Raw genomic sequence first — 21,918 nt, 5'->3', positions numbered from 1 at the left:
TCTCTGGGAAGAGCCTCCCTAGATCAGCGTTCTGGAGCGTGCAGGAGGAAGCAGGGAGAGGAGAGTAAATCTCGTGGGTGGTTCAGCATCCCCCTTGCCCGCACTGGCGGGCCTCCTGGAGTCCCCTTCAGCCGCAGAGGAAACGAAGCCGCCACCAGCCCTGAGCAGAGTGCTAGGAGGAAGGGCGCCGAAACCCCCAGCGCGCTGGCGCGGGCGAAAGGCGGGGTCCCGTCCGCTCCCCCGCGCTTGGGCCACGTGCGGTTGTTTCCGTACCGAGGCGATCACGTGAACTGCGTCAGCTGACCCGTCACTGTGGAGCAGGGCGCTGGCACCCCGCAGCGCCCGCCCTGCAGCGCCAGGAGCGCAGGACCCTGCAGAAGGGTAAGAGCGCCCCGCTCGCCGATCCTCTGTCCCTGGCCCGCCCCTGCCGCCTCCGCCCCAGCTCCTGTCCCTCTCCCATTCCTACCCAGCCAGTCTGGCACCCAGAAGCCGTTGCGAGGAGGGCCCTGGCCCTACTCGACCCCGCGCTGCCCCCAGGTGGCCAGGAGGGGATGGCACTGGGGAGTAGGGGGCGAGAAGTCGCTCTTACCACCGGGGTCAAGGACTGGTCCCCGCCCCCAAGCCCTAACATGGAGGAGCTGCTCCAGAGCGTGGAGAGAGACCTGAACATCGATGCCCGGCAGCTTGCTCCGGCCCCGGGGGGCACTCACGTGGTAGCCCTAGTCCCCGTGCGCTGGCTGGCCAGTCTCCGCGAGCGCCGACTGCCCTCGGGACCCTGCCCCAGGGCAGAGGGCGTGGGCGAAGCGGAAGTCAAGACTCTCCTGCAACGCTCGGTGCAGAGGCTGCCCCCAGGCTGGACGCGCATAGAGGTGCATGGACTGCGGAAACGCAGGCTGTCCTACCCGCTGGGCGGCGGCATGCCCTTTGAGGAGGGGTCCTGCAGCTCCGAAACTCTCAATAGCTTCATGCAGGATGTGGCTGCCCAGAATTATCGCAACCTGTGGCGCCATGCATATCATACTTATGGGCAGCCTTATAGTCATAGCCCTGCCCCCTCAGCTGTCCCTGCCCTGGACTCAGTTCGACAAGCTCTACAGAGGGTCTATGGTTACTCCTTCCTGCCAGTGGGCGAAGCTACCCAATGCCCAGCATATACCAGAGATGACCCTTGTCCCCCTCAGGGCAGCCAGGCTTGTCCCAGTCTTTTGAGAGCTGAGGCCCTGCTGGAGTCCCCAGAGATGCTGTATGTAGTGCACCCTTATGTACAGTTCTCCTTGCATGATGTGGTCACCTTCAGTCCTGCCAAGCTGACCAACAGCCAAGCCAAGGTGCTTTTCATTCTTTTCCGTGTGCTGAGGGCTATGGATGCCTGTCACCAGCAGGGACTGGCCTGTGGGGCCCTATCTTTGCACCACATTGCTGTGGATGAGAAGCTTTGTAGCGAGCTCCGGCTGGACCTTAGTGCTTATGAGAGGCCTGAAGAGAATGATGATGAGGAGACTCCTGTAGCAAGGGATGGGGTAGGCCCTGAGCCTGGAGAAAAGGAAGGAAGAGGACCTGGGTGTTCCACCTGCCAAGAAGAACTTAGGGGCCTTGTGCTAGACTGGGTCCATGGTCGCATCAGCAACTTCCACTACCTCATGCAGCTGAATCGGTTGGCAGGTCGGCGGCAGGGGGATCCCAACTACCACCCAGTGTTGCCGTGGGTGGTGGACTTTACCACACCCCATGGGCGCTTCCGAGACCTGCGCAAGTCCAAGTTCCGCCTCAACAAGGGAGATAAGCAGCTGGACTTTACATATGAGATGACACGGCAGGCGTTTGTGGCAGGTGGTGCAGGTGGCGGAGAGCCACCTCATGTTCCTCACCATATCTCAGACGTGCTCTCCGACATCACATACTATGTGTACAAGGCTCGGCGCACACCCCGGTCAGTGCTGTGTGGACATGTGCGGGCACAATGGGAGCCCCATGAGTACCCTGCCAGTATGGAACGTATGCAGAACTGGACACCTGACGAGTGTATCCCTGAATTTTACACTGATCCCTCCATCTTCTGTTCCATCCATCCTGATATGCCTGACCTGGATGTGCCAGCCTGGTGTAGCTCCAGCCAAGAGTTTGTGGCTGCCCACCGGGCACTGCTGGAGAGCCGTGAGGTATCCCAGGACCTACACCACTGGATCGACCTCACCTTCGGCTACAAACTCCAGGGGAAGGAGGCTGTGAAGGAGAAGAATGTGTGTCTGCATTTGGTGGACGCCCACACGCACCTGACCAGCTATGGTGTGGTGCAGCTCTTTGACCAGCCACACCCCCAGCGCATGGCTGGGGCTGCTACCCTTGCCCCTGAGCCTCCACTCATCCCTCGGCTGTTATTCCAGAACATCCAAGAGAGCACAGGCCGGGAGGACTTCCCAGGGCAACTTACAAATGGAGTGGGCAGGCTGGTTTTGGAGGCTACTCCCTGTGAGGCTGGCTGGGCCAGAGACAGGCCAGTGACAGGGGAAGATGACTTGGAACAGGCCACAGAAGCTCTGGATTCCATTTCCCTTGCTGGGAAAACAGGTGACCAGCTGGGCCCCTCCTCTTCCTCCTCCAGTCAAGCCCCCCCAGGCCTCCTGTCTTTCTCAGTGGCCTCAGCCTCTCGAATGGGTCGCAGGAATAAAGCTACTGGAGCAGACCCTGGGGAAGGTGAGGAGGGGAAGATTCTTCTTCCTGAGGGCTTCAATCCCATGCAGGCTCTGGAAGAACTGGAGAAACTAGGCAACTTCCTGACCAAAGGCCTAGGGGGCCGCTTGGAGGTGCCCGAGCAGCCCCAGGTCCAGCCACCTGTGCAGCTGTGGGACCTCTTCCATCGGGACATGCAGGCACTGGGTATCCTATTGGCTGAGATGGTGTTTGCCACCAAAGTCCGAACACTACAGCCTGACGCACCTTTGTGGGTGCGCTTTGAGGCTGTTCGGGGGCTCTGCACACGCCACCCCAAGGAGATCCCTGTGTCTCTGCAGCCTGTGCTGGACATGCTTCTGCAGCTGAGTGGACCTGAAGGCCCTGTGGTAGCAGGGAAGGGCAAGCTGGGCCCACTGTTTCAGTACAGGCCTGTGTCCCAGGGGTTGCCCCCACCCTGCCCAGCCCAGCTCCTCAGCCCCTTCAGCTCTGTGGTTCCCTTCCCTTCATACTTCCCCGCACTGCACAAGTTCATCCTCCTGTACCAGGCAAAGCGCGTGGAGGATGAGGCTCAGGGGCGGGAGTTGGTCTTTACTTTATGGCAGCAACTGGGTGCAGTGCTGAGTGACATCACCCCAGAGGGGCTGGAGATCCTGCTGCCCTTTGTGCTGTCACTCATGTCTGAGGAGCACACGGCCGTGTATACAGCCTGGTACCTATTTGAACCTGTTGCCAAGGCACTGGGCCCCAAAAATGCTAACAAGTACCTACTGAAGCCTCTCATTGGTGCCTACGAGAGCCCCTGCTTGCTTCATGGCCGCTTCTACCTATACACTGACTGCTTTGTGGCTCAGCTGATGGTGCGGCTGGGCCTGCAGGCCTTTCTCGTCCACCTGCTGCCTCATGTCCTGCAGGTGCTGGCTGGTGTGGAGGCCTCCCAGGAGGAAAGCAAGGGCCTGACAGGAGCTGCCGAGGATGAGGAAAGTGGGCTTCCAGGGGCAAGGCCCAGCTCCTGTGCCTTTGGGGAGGAGATTCAGATGGATGAGGAGCCTGCTGCCTCCTCAGGCCTTGGGCTCCCAGACTATACATCTGGTGTCAGCTTCCATGACCAGGCCGACCTCCCTGAAACAGAGGACTTTCAAGCTGGGCTCTATGTGGCCGAGTCCCCACAGCCCCAGGAGGCTGAGGCTCTGAGCCTGGGCCGGCTGAGTGACAAGAGCAGCACCAGCGAGACTTCTCTGGGCGAGGGCGAGGAGCGGGCTGCAGATGAGGGGGGCACCCCTGTGGACAAGAGCAGCCTTAGGTCGGGTGATAGCAGCCAAGACCTGAAGCATAGTGAAGACTCAGAGGAGGAAGAGGAGGCAGAGGAAGGCAGTGTAGTATTGGAGGAGGAGGATGGGGAGGCGGGGCAAGAAGAAGTCGCTGGGGCATCTGAGCTCACTCTCTCTGACACGGTGCTGTCCATGGATACGGTTGTGGCCAGTAGCAGCGGGGCAGATGGGGAGGTAGAAGAGGAGCCGCTGACCGAGCAATTGGAGGGCAAAGAACAGAAGATCCTTCTTGGTGAGTTCTCAGGCCTGGAGGTGTTGGTTAAACAGTCATCTGGTTTTCATTCAACATTTGCTGCACCATGCAGTGGATCGAGCATATCCACACGCAGCATAGTTGTGGGCCTGCCCTCCTAGAGCTCACATCTAGCAGAGGAGGTGCCACGTTGTAGATAGTCCTATGTGAGCACAAGGTATGGTAGTGCTGTAATAAACATGGCTGGGTGCTACGAGGGAATATAAAACAGGGCTTTGGACTTAGTTTTCAGGGGTCAGAGAAGCCTTCCTTGAAAGTAGGGCCATTTGAGGTTCCATGAGTAGGAGGTAGCTAGGCAAAAATGGCAGAGTCTTCAGTGGGAAGAGCATTCCATACAGAGGGCATAGCATGTGCAAGACTCTGAGGCTGTCATGGTTTCATTAAAGAATCAGTAAAAGGCCAGCATAGTTAGACTAAAAGAGTAGGGGGCAGAGGAGGGAGTAGAGGCCAGAGCGGGTGGTAGCTAGAGCACAGCCAGGGCCTCATTTATTAGCTGAAGATTTACTGAAAGGATAACCTGGACCAACCCCAAAGCCAGAGTCCCATAGGTCACCTCTGCCACTGCTCAATGGAGGGTGGTGGTATGGGGCGACCAGGGTCAGGCTGAGCTCCTTGGCAGAGTGGTAGGCAGAGTTGGCTGGGTGGGGTGCCAAGGAGTGGGGAGGGAGGAGTAGTGAGCCACCATTATCTGATGAGCTCAGGGTCTGCTCCCGTCCTGCAGATACGGCCTGCAAGATGGTCCGCTGGCTGTCCGCCAAACTCGGCCCCACAGTGGCTTCTCGCCACGTGGCCCGGAACCTGCTCCGCCTGCTGACATCGTGTTATGTTGGTAAGGTCTCTGGTCAGTGCTGGAGATGAAGCTTCTTCCAGGCCATCTGCCCATCTTCGTCCCCTCTAGGGAATCCTTCCCACTCCCACCACAGACTACCTCCTGGCCAGGTCCTGGGTCCCAGTCTGTAAGCACTTTCCTTCCTTAGGTAGGGCATAGGGCAGACCCCAGCCTAGAATGAGTGGGAGTGGCAACCACTCTGGTCCCCGGAGGGCCGACTGCCCTCCTGGTCTCCACTAGCACTCAAGGCTGCTGGCCCTTCCTTGGCAGGTTCTACTCGGCAGCAGTTCACTGTGAGCAGTGGCGAGAGCCCCCCGCTGAGTGCCGGCAACATCTACCAGAAGAGACCGGTCTTGGGTGATATAGTGTCAGGGCCTGTGCTCAGTTGCCTCCTCCACATTGCCCATCTGTATGGGGAGCCTGTCCTCACCTACCAGTACCTGCCCTACATCAGCTACCTGGTTAGTCTCTGATTTGGCAGGCTGGGGGATGGAGGTCTGAGGAGCCTGAGAGCGGACTGGGATCTCTGGGGGTTCCAGGCAGTCTGTGGGGCAGCCTGGCCCTCAACGACTCTGTGGCCCTAGGTGGCCCCAGGTAGCACCTCAAGCCCCAGTCGATTGAACAGCCGTAAGGAGGCAGGGCTGCTGGCGGCAGTGACTCTGACCCAGAAGATCATCGTGTACCTCTCAGACACCACTCTCATGGACATCCTGCCCCGTATCAGCCATGAGGTCTTGCTGCCTGTTCTGAGCTTCCTCACTTCTCTCATCACAGGGTAAGCCCCTGCTCCATCTCCTGGGGGAAGCAGCCCAGCTATGGGGGCTATGTGGGTGGGGGACTGGGAAGCTTGAGGGGAAGTCCAGTGACACTGCACTGGGTACCAGGAGTCCTGGTTCTGATCCCAGCTGCCTAACCCCGAGCAAGCCACATGTTCTTTCTGTGCCTCAGTTTCCTTATCCTGTTTGGACCAATAGCTCCTTTCACTTAAAACTTTTGGTGGGTTCTGGGCAAGTCCCCCAGAGTGAGCTTTGTTTCCAGGTTCCCAAGTGGAGCCCAGGCCCGGACTGTCCTGTGTATGAAAACCATCAGCCTCATCGCCCTCATCTGCCTGCGCATTGGACAGGAGATGGTCCAGCAGCACCTGAGTGAGCCAGTGGCTACCTTCTTTCAAGTCTTCTCTCAGCTGCATGAACTTCAGCAACAGGTGGGCAGACCTACTTGGCTAGCGTGGGCTGGGCAGGGGCCGTAGACTCAACTGACTCCCTGGGCTTCCTACCCCCAGGATCTGAAGCTGGATCCTGTGGGCCGCAGTGAGGGCCAACTGCCAGAGGTGGTCTTCTCCGATGGGCAGCAGCGGCTGGTGGACCCCACCCTGCTGGATGAGCTACAGAAGGTGTTCACCTTGGAGATGGCATATATGATCTACGTGCCCTTCTCCTGCCTGTTGGGTACTGTCCCCTCATGTTCCCTTACACAGACTTTGTGGTTGTCTCTTCCCCTGGGAGGGTCCCATGCTCCCCCTGCACTCAAGAGTTAGTAGTGGGTGTTAAGCATAGTTTTCTGGGTTAGAGCAAAGGGATTTGTCTTCAGACTTCGAGTCCCAAGGTGACATAATAACAGGGACTGAGCGTTAGTCAGTAAGGAAGCACAGGAATGGCCTAGTGTGTTGCCGAGGAAGGCAGGGGAGTCATGCTAATGTACTGACATCTTTAGGAGCTGTCTGAGAGAAATGGGCAGCCCACTTTTATGTAGCTTCTCGTATGGGCCAGACACTGTTCTGAGCATTGACATATGTCATCTCCCAGAGTAGGATGAGCAGCCACCCCTGTGATCAGATAAGTCTTCATCCCTCCACTGAAAATCTAAGCTCTGGGAGGGAAAGTATGACCTGTCTTGTTCAGTGTTATTTTCTGATGCCTAGTATGGCGCCAAGACCTAAAGAAGGTGCTCATGTGTACATAGTGAATGAATGAGTTCATGTTTTACTGGGGAGGAAACCGAGGCTCAGAGATGTAGGGTCACTTACTCATAGTTCCAGAGCCCGTACCTGTCATGTCTTCTGTAGTTCCCAAGCCCTTGGGTGGGAGGTAGCAGCCACCTGCCATCTTCCCTAATCTTAGGGACCTCTTCCATTCCCATCCAGGTGACATCATCCAGAAAATCATCCCTAACCACGAGCTGGTAGGGGAGCTGGCAGGGCTGTATTTGGAGAGCATCAGCCCGAGCAGTCGCAGCCCTGCTAGCGTGGAGCCCACTGTGCCAAGCACTGGCCCTGAGTCAGACCCCCAGGGTGGGGGCTGCCCCCAGGATGACAGCCACTCGGGGACCTTTGGGAGTGTCCTGGTTGGGAACCGCATCCAGATCCCTGACAACTCTCAGCCTGAGAACTCTGGCCCCCTGGGCCCCATCTCTGGGGTGGGCAGTGGGGGCCTTGGCAGCGAGAGCGAGGACAATGCGTTGAAGCGGGAGCTGCCACGGAGTGCCCATGGGCTGAGCGGGAACTGGCTGGCATACTGGCAGTACGAGATTGGTGTGAGCCAGCAGGACGCCCACTTTCACTTCCACCAGATCCGCCTGCAGAGCTTCCCAGGCCACTCAGGGGCCGTCAAGTGTGTGGCACCCCTGAGCAGTGAGGACTTCTTCCTGAGTGGCAGCAAGGACCGCACTGTGCGCCTCTGGCCACTCTACAACTCTGGGGATGGCACCAGCGAGATGGCCGCACGCCTCACCTATGCCCAGCACCGCAAGAGTGTCTTCTTCGTGGGCCAGCTTGAGGCCCCGCAGTGTGTGGTGAGCTGTGATGGGGCTGTGCACGTCTGGGACCCCTTTACAGGTGAGTGGGCCCAGGTGGGACCTGACCTGTTGCTGCTATCCTGCACCCCACCAGGCCTCTGGGAGTAGGGTCCACAGGTGGGGTGTAATGGTGTGTGGTTTGAAGTGACCCAGTTAGGCCACACAGAGGAGCAGTTAAGGCTTGGAATCCATTAGATTTTGAATTTGAATCGGCTCTGCCAACTCAACTTGCCAAGTGACCTTGAACAAGTCACTTTGCTGTCGGAAGCATCAGTTTTCTGATCTGTAAAATGAGAATCAAAACAACTGGTCTAGAAGATAATACATATGGGGGTTTGGCTTAACATGTGGCATGTAGTATGCATTTGGTAAATCATTGCCTCATTGCTTTGTGGCATCATTATAAGGAGAAATTAGGCTAGAAGCGGGTAGAGGATGGGGTAATATTGAGGTACACAGAGGTAACATTCGGTTAGTAGGTGCTATGTTAAGAGAGGAGGTTGCTTTGGGGACAGGAGCAGGAGCCTGGTTGGGTCGTGAAAGCAGGAAGGTGGGAGGGTCAAGAAACATCTAGCATTTTCTGAGATTCCCTGGGATATTAGAGGCAGATATGGAATAGGTTGGGGTATAGGAAGAGTTGGGGCTCTTCCATCAGCTTCTGGGACCGTAGGGCCACTGTGCCGTTGTTTTTTTTTTTTTTTTTTTTTTTTTTTTTTTTGTCAGGGAAGACCCTTCGCACGGTAGAGCCGTCGGACAGCCGGGTGCCACTGACTGCTGTGGCCGTCATGCCTGCCCCTCACACCAGCATCACCATGGCCAGCTCTGACTCAACCCTGCGTTTTGTGGATTGCAGGAAGCCTGGACTGCAGGTCAGGGGCGTCCAGCTCCCTGAGCCCTGGCCAGAGTGCCTGGAAGTGGGGAGAGACCCCAAAGAGAAAAGGGCATGGGCATAACTTCTGTTTGGAGACAGATCACCCACAGTAGCAAACCCCAGGGGTTGGGGGGGGCGGGGAGGACTCTGGCCTGTGATGGGAGGCGCTCTCTCTTGATGGGGGACAGAGGCTCAGACCTTCCAGCTGTGTGGGCTTGGTGGGTGAGCAGGACCTCAGGGAGAAGCGGGTTGGAGCAGCAGCGGCATCTCAGCTCATCTCCCTCTGCTTGCAGCATGAGTTCCGCCTGGGTGGCGGGCTGAACCCTGGGCTTGTCCGCTCCCTGGCTGTTAGTCCCAGTGGCCGCAGTGTCGTGGCCGGCTTCTCCTCGGGCTTCATGGTGCTCCTGGACACTCGTACGGGCCTGGTTCTGCGTGGCTGGCCTGCCCATGAGGGGGACATCCTGCAGATCAAGGTGATAGACCAGATCCCCTTCCCCTCCTCACTGCTCTGGACCCCACCTCCATTTAGGGTCCGCCCAAGACAGGCTCAAGCTGATCTCCTTGATATCTGCCCAAGGACAGGTATAAGGGAGGGTCAGGAGCCAGGTGCACTTCGAGGCCATGGTAGGAGGCAGGCCACAGGGGCGGGCACTAGGGAGCTGAGCTGACCCTGCTGCTCCCTGGAGATGTTCTAATGAGTAACCCTTGTCCATATTTGTCTTGCTAGGAGGATCAGGGGTCGGGTCCTGTCCGTGACCCAATTCAGGTTAAATAAAGCTCAGCTGGGAGATGTTTACTACCCCTAGACCACTGAGCAGAGTCCATGCACCCTGCTGGGCTGCCCTGATGGGGGCAGGGGCAGAGGAGTATGGGAACCTTGCCACCACCTCTGCCCCTGCCCCACTCTCAATCACAGCCCTCAGGGAACTGCTCAGGGAGGCCCAGGAGGGGAGGCAGAGGGCTACTTGTGTGAGGATTTCTCCAGGCAACTGGGATTCCCTCCCCATCCTAAGTGGAGGTCAAGGGATATGCACTGCTGCTGCTGAGGGGACGCTGCCCGGGCCCCCTCCAGGATTCCCCAGGAGACCCTGGGTCCAGGTGCCTCTAAATTCTGACTTTCCAATCTAGACTTTTCTGGAGGGCTCTGGAGCCAGCCCGAGTGTTAATCCTGACTCTAGCACTTGATGGCTCTGTGACTTCAGTATGATTACTTAACTTCTCTGAGCCTTAGTTTTCCTCCATAAAATGGGAGCAATGACAGCATCTACCCTGTGGGGTTGTTACAAAGATTAAATATGGTAATATGGCAATGTGGCATGCCTACACAGTTCCTGAACACAGTAAGTGCTCAAATTATAGTGATGACTAGGTTAATTATACTTGAATATTTTTATGTTAATTAACCTTAACGTGATATGGGAGGGTGGCAGCCTATTTACTGGTCAGGATGCCCTGTCTTCCTGGGAGGTACTGTGGGAGGAAATGGGAAGACCCTGGGGCTTGGTGGGCACACAGGAGGCTCCAAGCCCTGCTGAGGCTGTCCTGTCCCCGAGCAGGCAGTGGAAGGCAGCGTCTTGGTCAGCTCTTCCTCCGACCACTCTTTGACCGTCTGGAAGGAGCTGGAGCAGAAGCCCACGCACCACTACAAGTCAGCATCAGACCCTATCCACACCTTCGACCTGTATGGCAGTGAGGTGGTCACTGGCACCGTGGCAAATAAGATTGGTGTCTGCTCCCTGCTTGAGCCACCCTCCCAGGCCACCACCAAGCTCAGCTCTGAGAACTTCCGTGGGACACTCACCAGCCTGGCCTTGCTGCCCACCAAACGCCACCTCCTGCTGGGATCAGACAATGGGGTCATCCGCCTCCTGGCATAGGCCGAGACAGGAGCTGGCTAGACCCGAGTGGGCAGACATCCTCCAAGAATCCACTCCTTACCCTTGTTTCCCCACAAGCTCCCTCCATGCAAGCCTTGGGCCCCATACACTCTGTACCCACATGGCCTGCCAGTTAGGGCAGGGTGTGGATCTGGGCTTCTGAGCCCCCAGGACCACCAACGCTGCCAGTAAGGATCTCATTTGCAGTTTGGGGAGACACTGCTCCTAGCTAGCAGGAAGCAAGAGGAGGAGCTGGGAAAGCATCACTGCCTTCTCTTCTTCCAGGTCTACCCTCTGGATCCACCTGGAGACAGGCAAACTCGGGAAGGGAAAAGGAGACTGGCCCTGCCCACCCAGTTTCCAGCCAAGCTCCCCCCTCCCCCTGCTGCCCCTTCTTGTTGGGCTCTCTCCGCCTCTGTCTCCCAAGGACAGGGGAGCTGCCCTAGTCCAGGACCCCATGGTGCTTGGGCTCTAGCCTCTAAGGAGGGCTGGCCATGGTCCTTAAGGGCCTTGAGCTGGCGTTTAAGTGTCCACCCAACCAGGACCTGCCCAGTAGGGGACAAGTAGGACAAGAAAGAGGTTAGGATCAGGGGAGGGAAGATGGACTTAGCTAGCTGGTGCCTGCCAGGAGTGACCCCATACCTTGCCTGCCATCCCTAACCACAGTGTTTGTGCCTTGAGTTGAGGAGGTAGCCCCTGAGCCTGGAACCCTTGCAGGGGTTGAGGGGGGTGGCGGTCCAAGACCCTGAGAGAAGGGGCAAGAAGGATTCTTGTCTCTGCATTCAGATTTCTCCCAGGGGACAGGTAGACCCTCGTGTTTCTAAGTTCTCACATTCTGGAGCAGAAATGAGGTCTGGGACTAGGCCCCCTGCTGCCTCTTTACTATTTGCAATAGATGTAAATATGACCAATAAATCCTTTGGAAGAGCCATGGAACTGAGTGAGGCTTTTCTTGATGGTGGTTAGGTGGGGAAAAGTTGTGATCCCGCAGCTTAGAGGGAATTGAGAAGAGGGTGAGGAGTAAGGCAGGAGGTGGGGAGGCAACCTGATCATTGCTCTTCAGGCAGCACAGGGGACAGGGCTTTGGGTTTGTGCAGCCCCAGGCCAGTTTCCAGAACCCTCACCCTTGGGGAGGGTAAAGAGGCATTGCTCCCAATGAGGGAGGATGCCGAGAGAGTCTTGTCCCTCAGCATCTCTCCCCAGCCCCTTCCTTCCAGACCCAGACCGAAGGTAGCCAGCTGGGATCCCGCGCATGTAAGGGTTGGTACATAGGCTCCTGTAGCTTCCTCTTCCCTCTCCTTGGGAATGGGAGGCAGTTATGGGGGAGAGGAAAGGGCATTGGAAGTTGAAATCTGGATGTAACTCTGAGCCCAGCTATGACCTTGGGCAGGTCACATAGTGTCTCTGAGCCTGATTAAAGTAAGGATAACCCCCCACCTCATGGTGTCACTGGAAGGCTCCTGCCCTTTCTTGATCTGCTCTCCAGATGAGGACGGCCTCTTCTGTTGTCTTCTGAACCACCTTTCTCTAGGCTCAGATGGGACTCAAATCCATGTGGCTCCAGGTGGCCGTCTCAGGATTAGGTGCTCTGGTGGGAAGGGGGCTTCCGGCCCCAATATCAATGTTTAACCGGATATGCAGGTCAATATTTACCAGAGGAGAAAGCAATCTGAACAGGGGTTGGCCGTTCAGAGCAAAGGTCCTGGTGGAAGGGGAAGGCTTGTCTGGGCTGGCTGGAGCCCGGGGCAGAGCGTGGGAGCACCCAAGTGGGGCCAGAAGAACATCGTGTGTAACAGAGAGGAGCTTGAAGAGGTACGAGGTGAAGGGTGGCTTGGCCTGCTCATCAGGCAGGGGAGGAGGGAGAAGTTGCTCACCTGGCTAAGGGGGTCTGGGCTGAATTTATTCAGGAGGCCTGTTATTTCCTGGCCTCTTGGGTGATGAAGGGCCAAAGTGGGATCCAGGGAGAGTCTCTCTGGGACTTGAAAAACGAAGTCTTTTCTTGCCAGGAAGATTCAAAAACCCAGGTAAGGGATCTGGGCCCTGGCCAAAGGCCCTTGTGTGTGGTGGGGGTGAGGCCAGGGGTGATAGAAGGATCCTCCAGAAAGACTAGTCCTGAGATGGGGGTGGGGTGTGTGAGACCTGCTCAGAGGCTAGACCTAGACCTGCCCATCCCCTCCTGCCAGTCTGGCTTCCTGGAACCAGCCTGGGGCAAAGTGATTTCCATAAGTCCAAAGGTGGTTCTGGCCAGAGTCATTCATTGGGTTCTGCTGTGGGGTCAACAAGGAGGCTCTCTGGGCCACCTCACTTGCCCTGCTGAGATCACAGGGTTTTAAATGCCTGTCCACCCTTGTTGGCAAGACTGGACCAGACCAGCCAGAAAAGGTGGGCCAGATGGATAGCAGGTTAGATAGGAGCTCTAGGGGAGCTCCAGTACAGAGCAGGGTTCTCAGAAGAGAGCCTTGGCTAGACTAACAACAGCCATGATTGGCTGCCAGGCATTGTACCCAGGGCTCACAAAGACTGTCTTATTTTGGTCCTCATAATACCTGTGGGAAGAGGCAGGGACTTGTGCCACTATTTTACAATATAAGGAGGAACCCAGAGGGATTAAGGTTGATGTCAAAGGTCCTCTGTTAAGAGTTAGAGTCTGGATTCAAACCCAAGTCTGATTCACAGTGCCAAGCCTTGAAGAATGAGGACTTTTTTTTTGTTTTGATAATATTTTCCCCTTATGAACTAAAACATTCTCAGTGCACGAAATATGAAAAACCAGAAAACACAAAGGGAAAAAACAATTCAGGGAAAAATCCCTCAAAGGTGAGAGCTATTGCTAATACGTTTTGGGGGTGTGTGCTGTTCCTGGCATTGTCCTCTCAGCAGTGATGGCTCAGGACTTTGCCAGCCAGTGATCATGTGGGTGGGATTCCACGTGGGTGTGGGGGCTCGGCCTCAGGTAGCAAGTCAGATAATTGGTGACAGTGTGTGTGGGGGGGGGGGGATGAGGCGGGAACTCAGGCTTCCTATCCCGCACAGGAACATGGCACTGTTTCGGGGGCTCCTGGTGCTCAGCTTGTCCTGCCTGCAAGTCCCCTGCTTGGTGGCGAGCCTAGGTCGTGACCTACGTGGAGAAGGGAGGCAGGTATGGAAGAAGCCAGAGGTCTGAGGGGGAAGAGAAGAAGGACTGGGTGGAGGGAAGATTTGCCTCTAAGGGAGTTCTTCATGCCTTTCTTAATAGTTCTTTCCAGCGAGTGCCATGGAGCTCTTTGGCCAGCAGGTACTAGGGAGTGAGGGTACATGATGGGGAAGAAGGCCCCGAAGGGGCCTCACCTATGGTTTGTACAAGGTAGGGAACCTGCGGGACGGGTCTCTCTCCATCTGTTTCCTCCTTTCTTCAGATAGTGAGCGGGCCAACCCAGGAGAAGCTAGAGCCACTTAGCTTCCTCATGTTGGGCAACCAGGTACAAACAGGTGGGGCTGGGGAAGAGTGGGCGGGGTCTGAGGGAGGAGGGCCAATCAGTAGGGTTGAGGGAACTTGGGGTTGTGGCTGTGAGGTTGAGGCTTGAAGGGAGAGGGTGAGAGGGACCAGAAAAAGGGATCCAGTCTCCAGCATACCATTGCCTGTGTGATTTGGTATCAGGACTAACAAGGCCCTGCTGCCCCCAAGCACAGGGCCTATGAAAGGTATCTTCAACACAGAAGCCACAGCTGACCCCTCTACCCCACTGACCCCTGATATACCCCTGCAGGAGTCTCGTGGCCATACTGCCCTGAAGAAGGCCCCAGGAGACTGCAAAGAGGCCCTAACTCCAGAGCAGAACCGCAGGCTGGCCCAGGCCATGATGGCCTTCACCACAGACCTATTCTCCCTGGTGGCCCAAAGATCTACCAGCCCAAACCTCATCCTATCACCTCTGAGTGTGGCCCTGGCACTCTCTCACCTGGCACTAGGTACTGTGGCAGCACCTGTCCAGACCAGCAGAGCTGGGTGGCCAGTAGGAACTCACCTCTCTAGAGTTACTCCTCCACTGGAGTCCCTTGGATGCTTGGTAAAATGCAGGCCCACCTTCAGTCTCTGTGAAACAGATTCCCAGGGATTGGGCCTGGAGATCTGCTTCTGGTGACTTTTATGTAAGAGTTTGTTAGCTGCAATGTCTCCATTGGACTGAAGGGTATCATCGTGGGAAACTGAGGTCCAGAAAGGGATGATAATTTTTGTAAGGGAAGGTTGCCCAGACTGTCAGCAGCAGAGATAAAAGCAGAACTTGGGAGTCCTGTCACTCCGACCATTTCAGTGGATGTGAGAGCAGAGTGTGGTTCTACGGGTATGCTCACCATGGGTACTCAAGAGGCACGGGGTGAACAGTGGGAGTAGTAAAGAACCCCAGCCTGGGCCATAGCCAATGCGGTCCCCTCCAGGTGCTCAGAACCAAACGCTGCAGAGGTTACAGCAGGTGCTGCATGCAGACTCAGGGCCCTGCCTACCCCACCTGCTGAGCCGCCTCTGCCAGGACCTGGGTCCTGGGGCATTCCGATTGGCCGCCAGGATGTACTTGCAGAAAGGTAAGTACTGGTGGCAGGGAGCTCCCTAGGCAGTGCCTGGGGTGGACAGGGTGAGGGAGATGGACTTGGCCTTAGGTAGCCAGTTGAATCACTGGTGGCTATGGAGCTTGAGCCTTGGGAACAGCTTGTGGTCCCTTCTGTGTAGGATTTCCCATCAAAGAAGACTTTCTGAAACAATCAGAACAGCTCTTTGGTGCAAAGCCCATGAACCTGATGGGAAAGAAGGGGGATGACCTGGCAAACATCAACCAATGGGTGAAGGAGGCCACGGAGGGGAAGATTGAGGATTTCCTCTCAGAGCTGTCAGATGACACAGTGCTGCTTCTTCTCAATGCCATCCACTTCCAGGGTATGCTCCTTCTCTTCTCAGGTCCCCCACCCTGGCAGATCCTGCCCCTGCCCTGTAGGCTGAGCTGCTGACCAGCCTGTGTTCTCGGGGCGCCTCTATCTCTTCATGGCTGGACCAGGAGGCAGGGTGCTCTCTGGGTTATGGCTTGGGGGAGGATAGGAGAAAGGTAATGGTGTGGCAGGGAGGAGGCCCAGGAACTGGATGGGGCTGTTGTGGAGAAAGTATCCTAGGAGGAAACCGAGCCTGAAAAGACCCAGGAGGAGGTTCCTGAGAGCATGGCATGGCATGGCATGGCATGGGGAGAATGCAAGCCCAGATTTCGAAAATTCTATAGAAAGACCTCAAATCAACTGGGTGTCAACTGGCACAGCATCCCATGGGGTCCTGGCCTCTACCTTTCTTCCCTGAAATGGGTTCTAGGGGTGGGGGGCTGTGGAAGAGGCTGGTGGAATAGAACCCACCTTGGTCCCCGTCTATGTAGCCCCTGCCCTCTGCTGGATGCAGGTTTCTGGAGGAGCAAGTTTGACCCAAGCCTCACTCAAAGAGAAACCTTCCACCTGGACGAGCAGTTCACGGTGCCAGTGGACATGATGCAAGCCCGCACGTACCCTCTGCGCTGGTTCTTGCTGGAGCAGCCTGAGATACAGGTCACCCTTGATTGCTCAGACTGGGCCTGGGTGCTGGGAGGTGGGAAAGGGAGTAGTAGGCAGGCTGTGGAGCAGGGACAGGGTTGGGGAGATGTGCCTCTTCCTTCCTTGTAGTCATGTCCCTGGGGCATATGGCTCTGAAAGGTCTCATTATGTCCTCGCCCAGGGGGACTGAGGCTCCGGGCCTTTTGAGGTTCATTGGTTCAGTGAAACTATATTGGGCATTTACTATGTGTCAGATACTGTTCTAGGCACTAGAGATTTAGTGGAACACAGGGGAGCCCAGATCTCTTTTCTCAGGAGGGAAGACGCAGAGCATATGAGCACACACATACCAACAGAATAATTTCGGATAGTGATAAGTGGCTATGAAGGAAAATATTTCAAAAGTGACGTATTAGTGACTGGGGAAGGTATTTTGATAGAGTAGTCAGGGAACATTCTTTGAGGAGTGGATATCAAGTTGAGACCAAGGTGATCTCTGGTTATGAGGGTTTATTACAAGGACCCATAGGTTGTGAGACAGCACAGGGACCACCCCAGCAGCGATGGAGCCACTCTGGGCTCCACTCAGCACCCCCAAGCCAGGGAGATGTGATCTGAGTTCTCACACTGTGCTCCTTAGAAGGGAGGATCTGATTGGGATGGATTTGTCAGCATCCTGATTAGATAAGGCACTATGCCAAACTATCTCAGGTGTGACTTCCCTTACTTCCAGCCTAAATGTGGTCCCGTGGCTTGGGTGCCGGTCCCTAGACCAGTCAGCTGTGGCTGAGATAGCAGAATTGGGTAGTTTCACAAGGCCAACATGACACAGACCGCAGCCACTTCTGCAGCCCTTCTGAGAGGAACAACATCTTGGCTTCTCTTCAGTTCACCCCGGAAGGAGGACCATCTGGTTTATCTCCCCACCGTTTTTCTTCCTGCTGTTCCTTCCCTTCAGGCTTTGTCCTGCCCACCCTTCCTTCACTCTTTTGTCTCCATTCCTTGTGCTCTTTACCCTTCCTCTCCTCAGCCACTCTGCAAGCAGGCTCAGGCAGCCAGATGCTGGCACTCCTCCTCCCACCCACAGGGGTCCTGCCACCTGGGCGCTTTGCCTAGAGCCTGAGGAGTTACAGCTGCAAGGGACCGATGAGCTCAGTGTTTTCCATACTTCTTTAGCTTCAGAAACCCCATTCACATGAAATCTTATCCCAAATCACAGTAAATACACATGGCTGGGCAAAGTCACTGTTGAAGGTGAAAGATGAAGAAAGTACCATCCTTTGTAGCGGTTGCTCTGCAGAACCCAGGGCAGTTTAAAATCCAACAACCCAAGTCTGTTGTACACATGGAGAAACTGAGAGGGGAACACAGGAGATTCTTCACCCCAAGCCACAGGGCCAGCTGGTAGTAGATGAAGAGAGAGAAAAAACACCATTCATTGAGCACAATCTGTGTGTAGACATTCTGTTAGAAGCTTTAAAAGCATTATCTCTTTTGGCTACATGTCAACCTTCAATATAGGCAGGTAGTGTTATTCCACTTCACAGGTGATGAATTGGAGGCTCAGGGAGGCTGAGCTCATACCTAAGAACGACGGACCGAAACCCTGGTCCATTGGTCTCAGAAGTGCATGCTGGCTCAGACTCTGCTGAGGTCTGGGTGCTTTCCAGTCTTCATGTTGTCTCCTTCCCTTGTCTGTAGGTGGCTCATTTCCCCTTTAAGAACAATATGAGCTTTGTGGTCATTGTGCCCACCTACTTTGAGTGGAATGTGTCCCAGGTGCTGGCCAACCTGAGCTGGGACATCCTGCACCAGCCCTTGCTGCGGGAGAGGCCTACCAAGGTCCAGCTGCCTAAGCTGCATCTGAAATATCAGCTGGACCTGGTGGCTACCCTCAGCCAACTGGGTAAGGAGGCTGGGCGTGGGATGGCCCCCTAAGTCAGGCTAAGCAGGGTGGGTAAGGAGGAAGCCCCCAGCTGTTAGAGAGTCTGAGACAAAGCTAGCCTGTGTCCTGGCCTTTTCTGAGGCTTAGGGGGGCAAGAGGGTTTGAAATGAGCCCCTGGACCCTCTGTTCTGGGGTGGGTTGGGTGGTCCAAAGAATAAGGGCTTGCTCTGCCCAAGACAGCATTGCAAAGAATCCTGAGTGAAAAGCCTGGGGTGGCACATGAGCCTTGCTGGCTCTCCGACAAGGGGCACTATACTAGGCACTGGGAACCCACTGTGTACAAAGGGCTCAGTCCAATGGAGTAGGCAGATAAGGCGTAAGTGAGAAAACAAGAGGCTTCTCTCCAGTTCACCCGGGAGAACATTGCAAAGGCATGTGTCTAGATTTTGGAGTAGAGGATCAGGAAAGGCTTCCTGGAGAAAGTGATCATTAAGCCCATACTTGAAGGTTAAGTAGAAGTTAACCAGGGATCTGTGGGTTCAAGGTGCACCCTGACCTGGATGCCAGACACCCTTCCAGGCAGGTCCAGGCATCCTATGAGGCAGAAGGCAACTCTGACCAACCATCTCCTGCCTGAGGCAGGTCTGCAGGAGTTGTTTCAGGCTCCAGACCTGCGTGGGATCTCTGACCAGAGCTTGGTGGTGTCCAGCGTACAGCATCAGTCCACTTTGGAGCTCAGTGAGGCTGGTGTGGAGGCAGCTGCGGCAACCAGCTCGGCCATGTCCCGCATGTCCCTCTCCTCCTTCAGTGTGAACCGCCCCTTCCTCTTCTTCATCCTGGAGGATACCACGAGCCTGCCTCTCTTTGTGGGCAGTGTGAGGAACCCCAACCCTGGTGCGCAGCGGGAGCGCAAGGAACAGCAGGATTCCCCTGTCAACAGGGACTCCCTCCAAAACCAGAAAGCCTTCCCCCGTGGAGACAAGCCCTTCGGCCCTGACTTGAAACTGACACCCCCCTCAGAGGAGGATTACCCCCAACCTAACAGCCCCAAGTGAGGGGCTGTGGGCTCCAGCATCCTGAGTCCCTGCCTGGACCAGCCTCTCAACTCATGTGACTTTCCAAACAGCTTTGTGGGATTAGGGACAGGGGCCTGGGTGGGCAGTCTGGGAGAAGAGAGGAACCATTCTCTCTGTCTCCTCTTGGGGACTTTGGTGGGGGTAAGTGGGCCTGGGAGGAGGGGCAGCTGCAGACCCACTTTTGTCAGGAAGGTAGGTGGGTTATTCCTAAAATTGTCTGGGGGTACCTCCGTGTTTGTTTACCAGAGAGGGTGGGACAGGAGGGACTGACTACTCTGGCTGGGGAGAGGAGAGACTGGTCCCGGGGGTGGCCCTGGAGCAGAGCGCTGCCCTAGTTAAACGCTGTGGGTCAGCCTTGTCCTGCTCTGCGGGTGGAGGTCGAGCATCCCACATAAACTGCCTTTGCCATCGCTCGCCAAGGCCCACCAGCCTCTAGCCCACCCTCATGCCCTGTCACCTCAGTCTCCTTCCTTAGAGATGCCGACACTGCCAGGACTCCCTTTCCTTCCTCTCTCCTCTTCCCCTTCTGCCTGGGGTCTCAGGGCCTGAGGTGGGTGGCATTAGCTCCTCAAGGCTCTTTTGTAAAGTTTTTGTAGTGATTTTTATGCCACCTAAATAAAGAATGAACAGGCTGCTTTGATGTCACTCTTCTGGGCATGGGTGGGAGCAGGGGTGCTGGAGGGAGACAAGGAGGAGGCCACAGAGCAGACTGCACTCAGAAAGAGGCTGGGCCCCAAGGAATAGCAGCCCTCTCCGTGACACGTTTGGTCTCTGGCCACTCACCAGCCCTTCTCCACCATGCAGTCCCCTGACCTCTCCAGCCCTTTCTAGGACCACCTCCATGTCAGCCTGGCTCTGCGCTCAGTCTGTTCTTCTCTACAGGCCTCAGGCAGTCGGCAGTGAGGGCAGCTCAGAATAGCGCCAGACTCCTGGTTTGGGAGAAGAACTGGCAATTAGGGAGCTTGAGGAGTTTCTAATTACATGCCAGCCCCTCTGCCAGGAGCTGGCGCCCGCCAGCCGGGGGGCTGGCTCCAGCTGGAGGCTGTCAGTGCCTGAGGATTTGGAGGAAGCGGCTGTGGGCATAGCGCTGGGGGCTCATGGATGTCCACGTGGGTGGGCCCTTGTCTGTGAGTGCAGGATGTCCATTGTCCATGCGACAGTGACCACTTGCAGCCCTCAAGTGCAGTAATTGAAAGCAAGTACCTGGGATGAAATCTTGCTTTTCAAAACTAGCAGTGTGAGATGATAGGTAGTAAATAAACAAGTGAAATATATGGTATGTCAGAGAGTGATAAGACCTATGCTGAGAAATAAAGCAGGAAGGGTCTCCCTGAGAAGGTGACATTGGAGCAGAAACTTGAAGGTGAGGGTGTGCACCAGGGAAATCTGGGGGTGCATCAGGGACAGAGGACTAGAGAGTACAGAGTTTCTGATGTGGGAACCTAGTTGGAAGGTTCGGGATGAGCAGGAGATCCATGGGGCTAGAGTGGAGGGAGTGAGGGGAGAGGAGTAGGAAGGGGTCAGAGAGGAAGTGGGGGCAGATCATGTAGGGCTTTAGGGCCACTGTAAAGACTGTGATTTTAATCTCAGGAGAAGTAAGAAGTCATTGGAAAGTTAAATCAACAAGCCCACCACCTTAACCTTACCTCCTGTCTCTTTGCTCTTTCTCAGCTCTCTCCTCCTCTCCAGTCCAGCTCTAGTCATGGTTTGGATCTAGTTATCACCCCGACGGTCATTGCCATTGCCTCCTAGGTTCTTCCCGACGCCAGTCTGGCTGCCTTAAGTGCATCCTTATCAAGCGCCTCCCAGCTGCCTCTCAGCAGCCCACCCAGCTCTGGGGATGTAGCAAGCAGACACGACCCCTACCCTGAGAGCCTAGATCTGATGGTGGAGGGGTGCAGACAATAAACAAGTTAACATTTTGTGTTGAAATATAGTATGCAAATTACACAAGTCATAACTGTGCATTAGCTTAATGAATTTTTTTCATGAATCAGTAACTCCTGTTGCAACCAGCACCCACATCGAGAAACAGTACTCACTCTCCTGACTTCTAATAACAGATTTGTTTTTCCTGGTTTTGAACTTTATATAAAGGAATCACACAGTTCATGCTCTCTTGTGTCTTGTCAACTTCATGTTTGTGAGGTCCGTCTGTGTTGTCGTGGATGGCAATAATTCATTCACTGTGGAAAGCTTTTAATTGAGGCTCACTTGGCTGCTGTGTGAAGAACAGACCCTAGAGGGATTAGAAGGGGTGGGGAGACTGATTAGCAGGCAAGAAATGTAGGTGGCTTTGCCTGGGGTGCTGGCTGTGGCAATGGAGGAAAGTGGTCAGAACTCAGATATATTTTGCAGGTAGACGTAATAGAATCTGTGGACAGATAGGAAGGGAGATGAGGGAAAAGAAAGGCTCTAGGAAGGTGCGGTTCATCATTCAAGTTTCTGGAGTTTGTCTTCAGAAAATGGGTTTTACCAAGATAGGAATCAGAGTGAGGGACAGATGTTAGGATTGATTCGAGATTTCCATTTTAAATGTGTTATGATCAAATTGCCACACTAATCAAGGGTGACCATATGCTCCGGCCTGTCTGGGACAGCTCGAGTTATGTCTGTGGTTCCACCTTAACTAATAGCATCTGTTTCTGCTCTTAGAAGTGTTTGGATGATAAATTTGACATGTGGATATGTCAAATAGGTAATTGGATATCTCGGTCAGGGCGAGAAGGGTATATTTGGGAACATAAAGATGCACTTTAAGTCATGGAATTGGCAGAAATTACCTAAGAGGA

General features: G+C 55.3%; 2 protein-coding genes across 3 annotated transcripts; both read left to right on the top strand.

The window, feature by feature from the left end:
- Positions 1 to 168: 168 nt before the first annotated feature.
- Positions 169 to 11,560, top strand: WDR81 (WD repeat domain 81). Its single transcript, XM_016138920.2, has 10 exons — positions 169 to 4,233; positions 4,976 to 5,083; positions 5,354 to 5,544; positions 5,668 to 5,858; positions 6,122 to 6,287; positions 6,366 to 6,531; positions 7,227 to 7,916; positions 8,600 to 8,745; positions 9,041 to 9,220; positions 10,304 to 11,560. The coding sequence occupies exons 1-10, from the start codon at positions 552 to 554 to the stop codon at positions 10,622 to 10,624; spliced, it is 5,841 nt and encodes a 1,946-aa protein (XP_015994406.2). The 5' UTR covers positions 169 to 551; the 3' UTR covers positions 10,625 to 11,560.
- Positions 11,561 to 12,253: 693 nt separating this feature from the next.
- On the top strand, positions 12,254 to 19,761 carry SERPINF2 (serpin family F member 2). Of its 2 annotated transcripts, XM_016138927.2 has the most exons (10): positions 12,254 to 12,436; positions 13,658 to 13,763; positions 13,860 to 13,898; positions 14,020 to 14,082; positions 14,371 to 14,572; positions 15,041 to 15,184; positions 15,330 to 15,533; positions 16,038 to 16,180; positions 17,867 to 18,071; positions 18,693 to 19,761. In XM_016138927.2, exons 2-10 carry the CDS (start codon positions 13,662 to 13,664, stop codon positions 19,103 to 19,105), a joined length of 1,515 nt encoding a protein of 504 aa, XP_015994413.1. In that variant the 5' UTR covers positions 12,254 to 12,436; positions 13,658 to 13,661; the 3' UTR covers positions 19,106 to 19,761. The 2 variants fall into 2 exon arrangements, with proteins under 2 accessions (XP_015994413.1, XP_015994414.1); XM_016138928.2 differs by lacking the exon at positions 13,860 to 13,898 and having other exon boundaries at positions 12,258 to 12,436.
- The last annotated feature ends 2,157 nt before the right edge of the window (positions 19,762 to 21,918 follow it).

Source organism: Rousettus aegyptiacus, unplaced genomic scaffold (genome assembly GCF_014176215.1).
Source record: "Rousettus aegyptiacus isolate mRouAeg1 unplaced genomic scaffold, mRouAeg1.p scaffold_m13_p_6, whole genome shotgun sequence".
NCBI lineage: Eukaryota > Metazoa > Chordata > Mammalia > Chiroptera > Pteropodidae > Rousettus > Rousettus aegyptiacus.
This window is presented reverse-complemented; position numbering and strand designations above follow the sequence as displayed.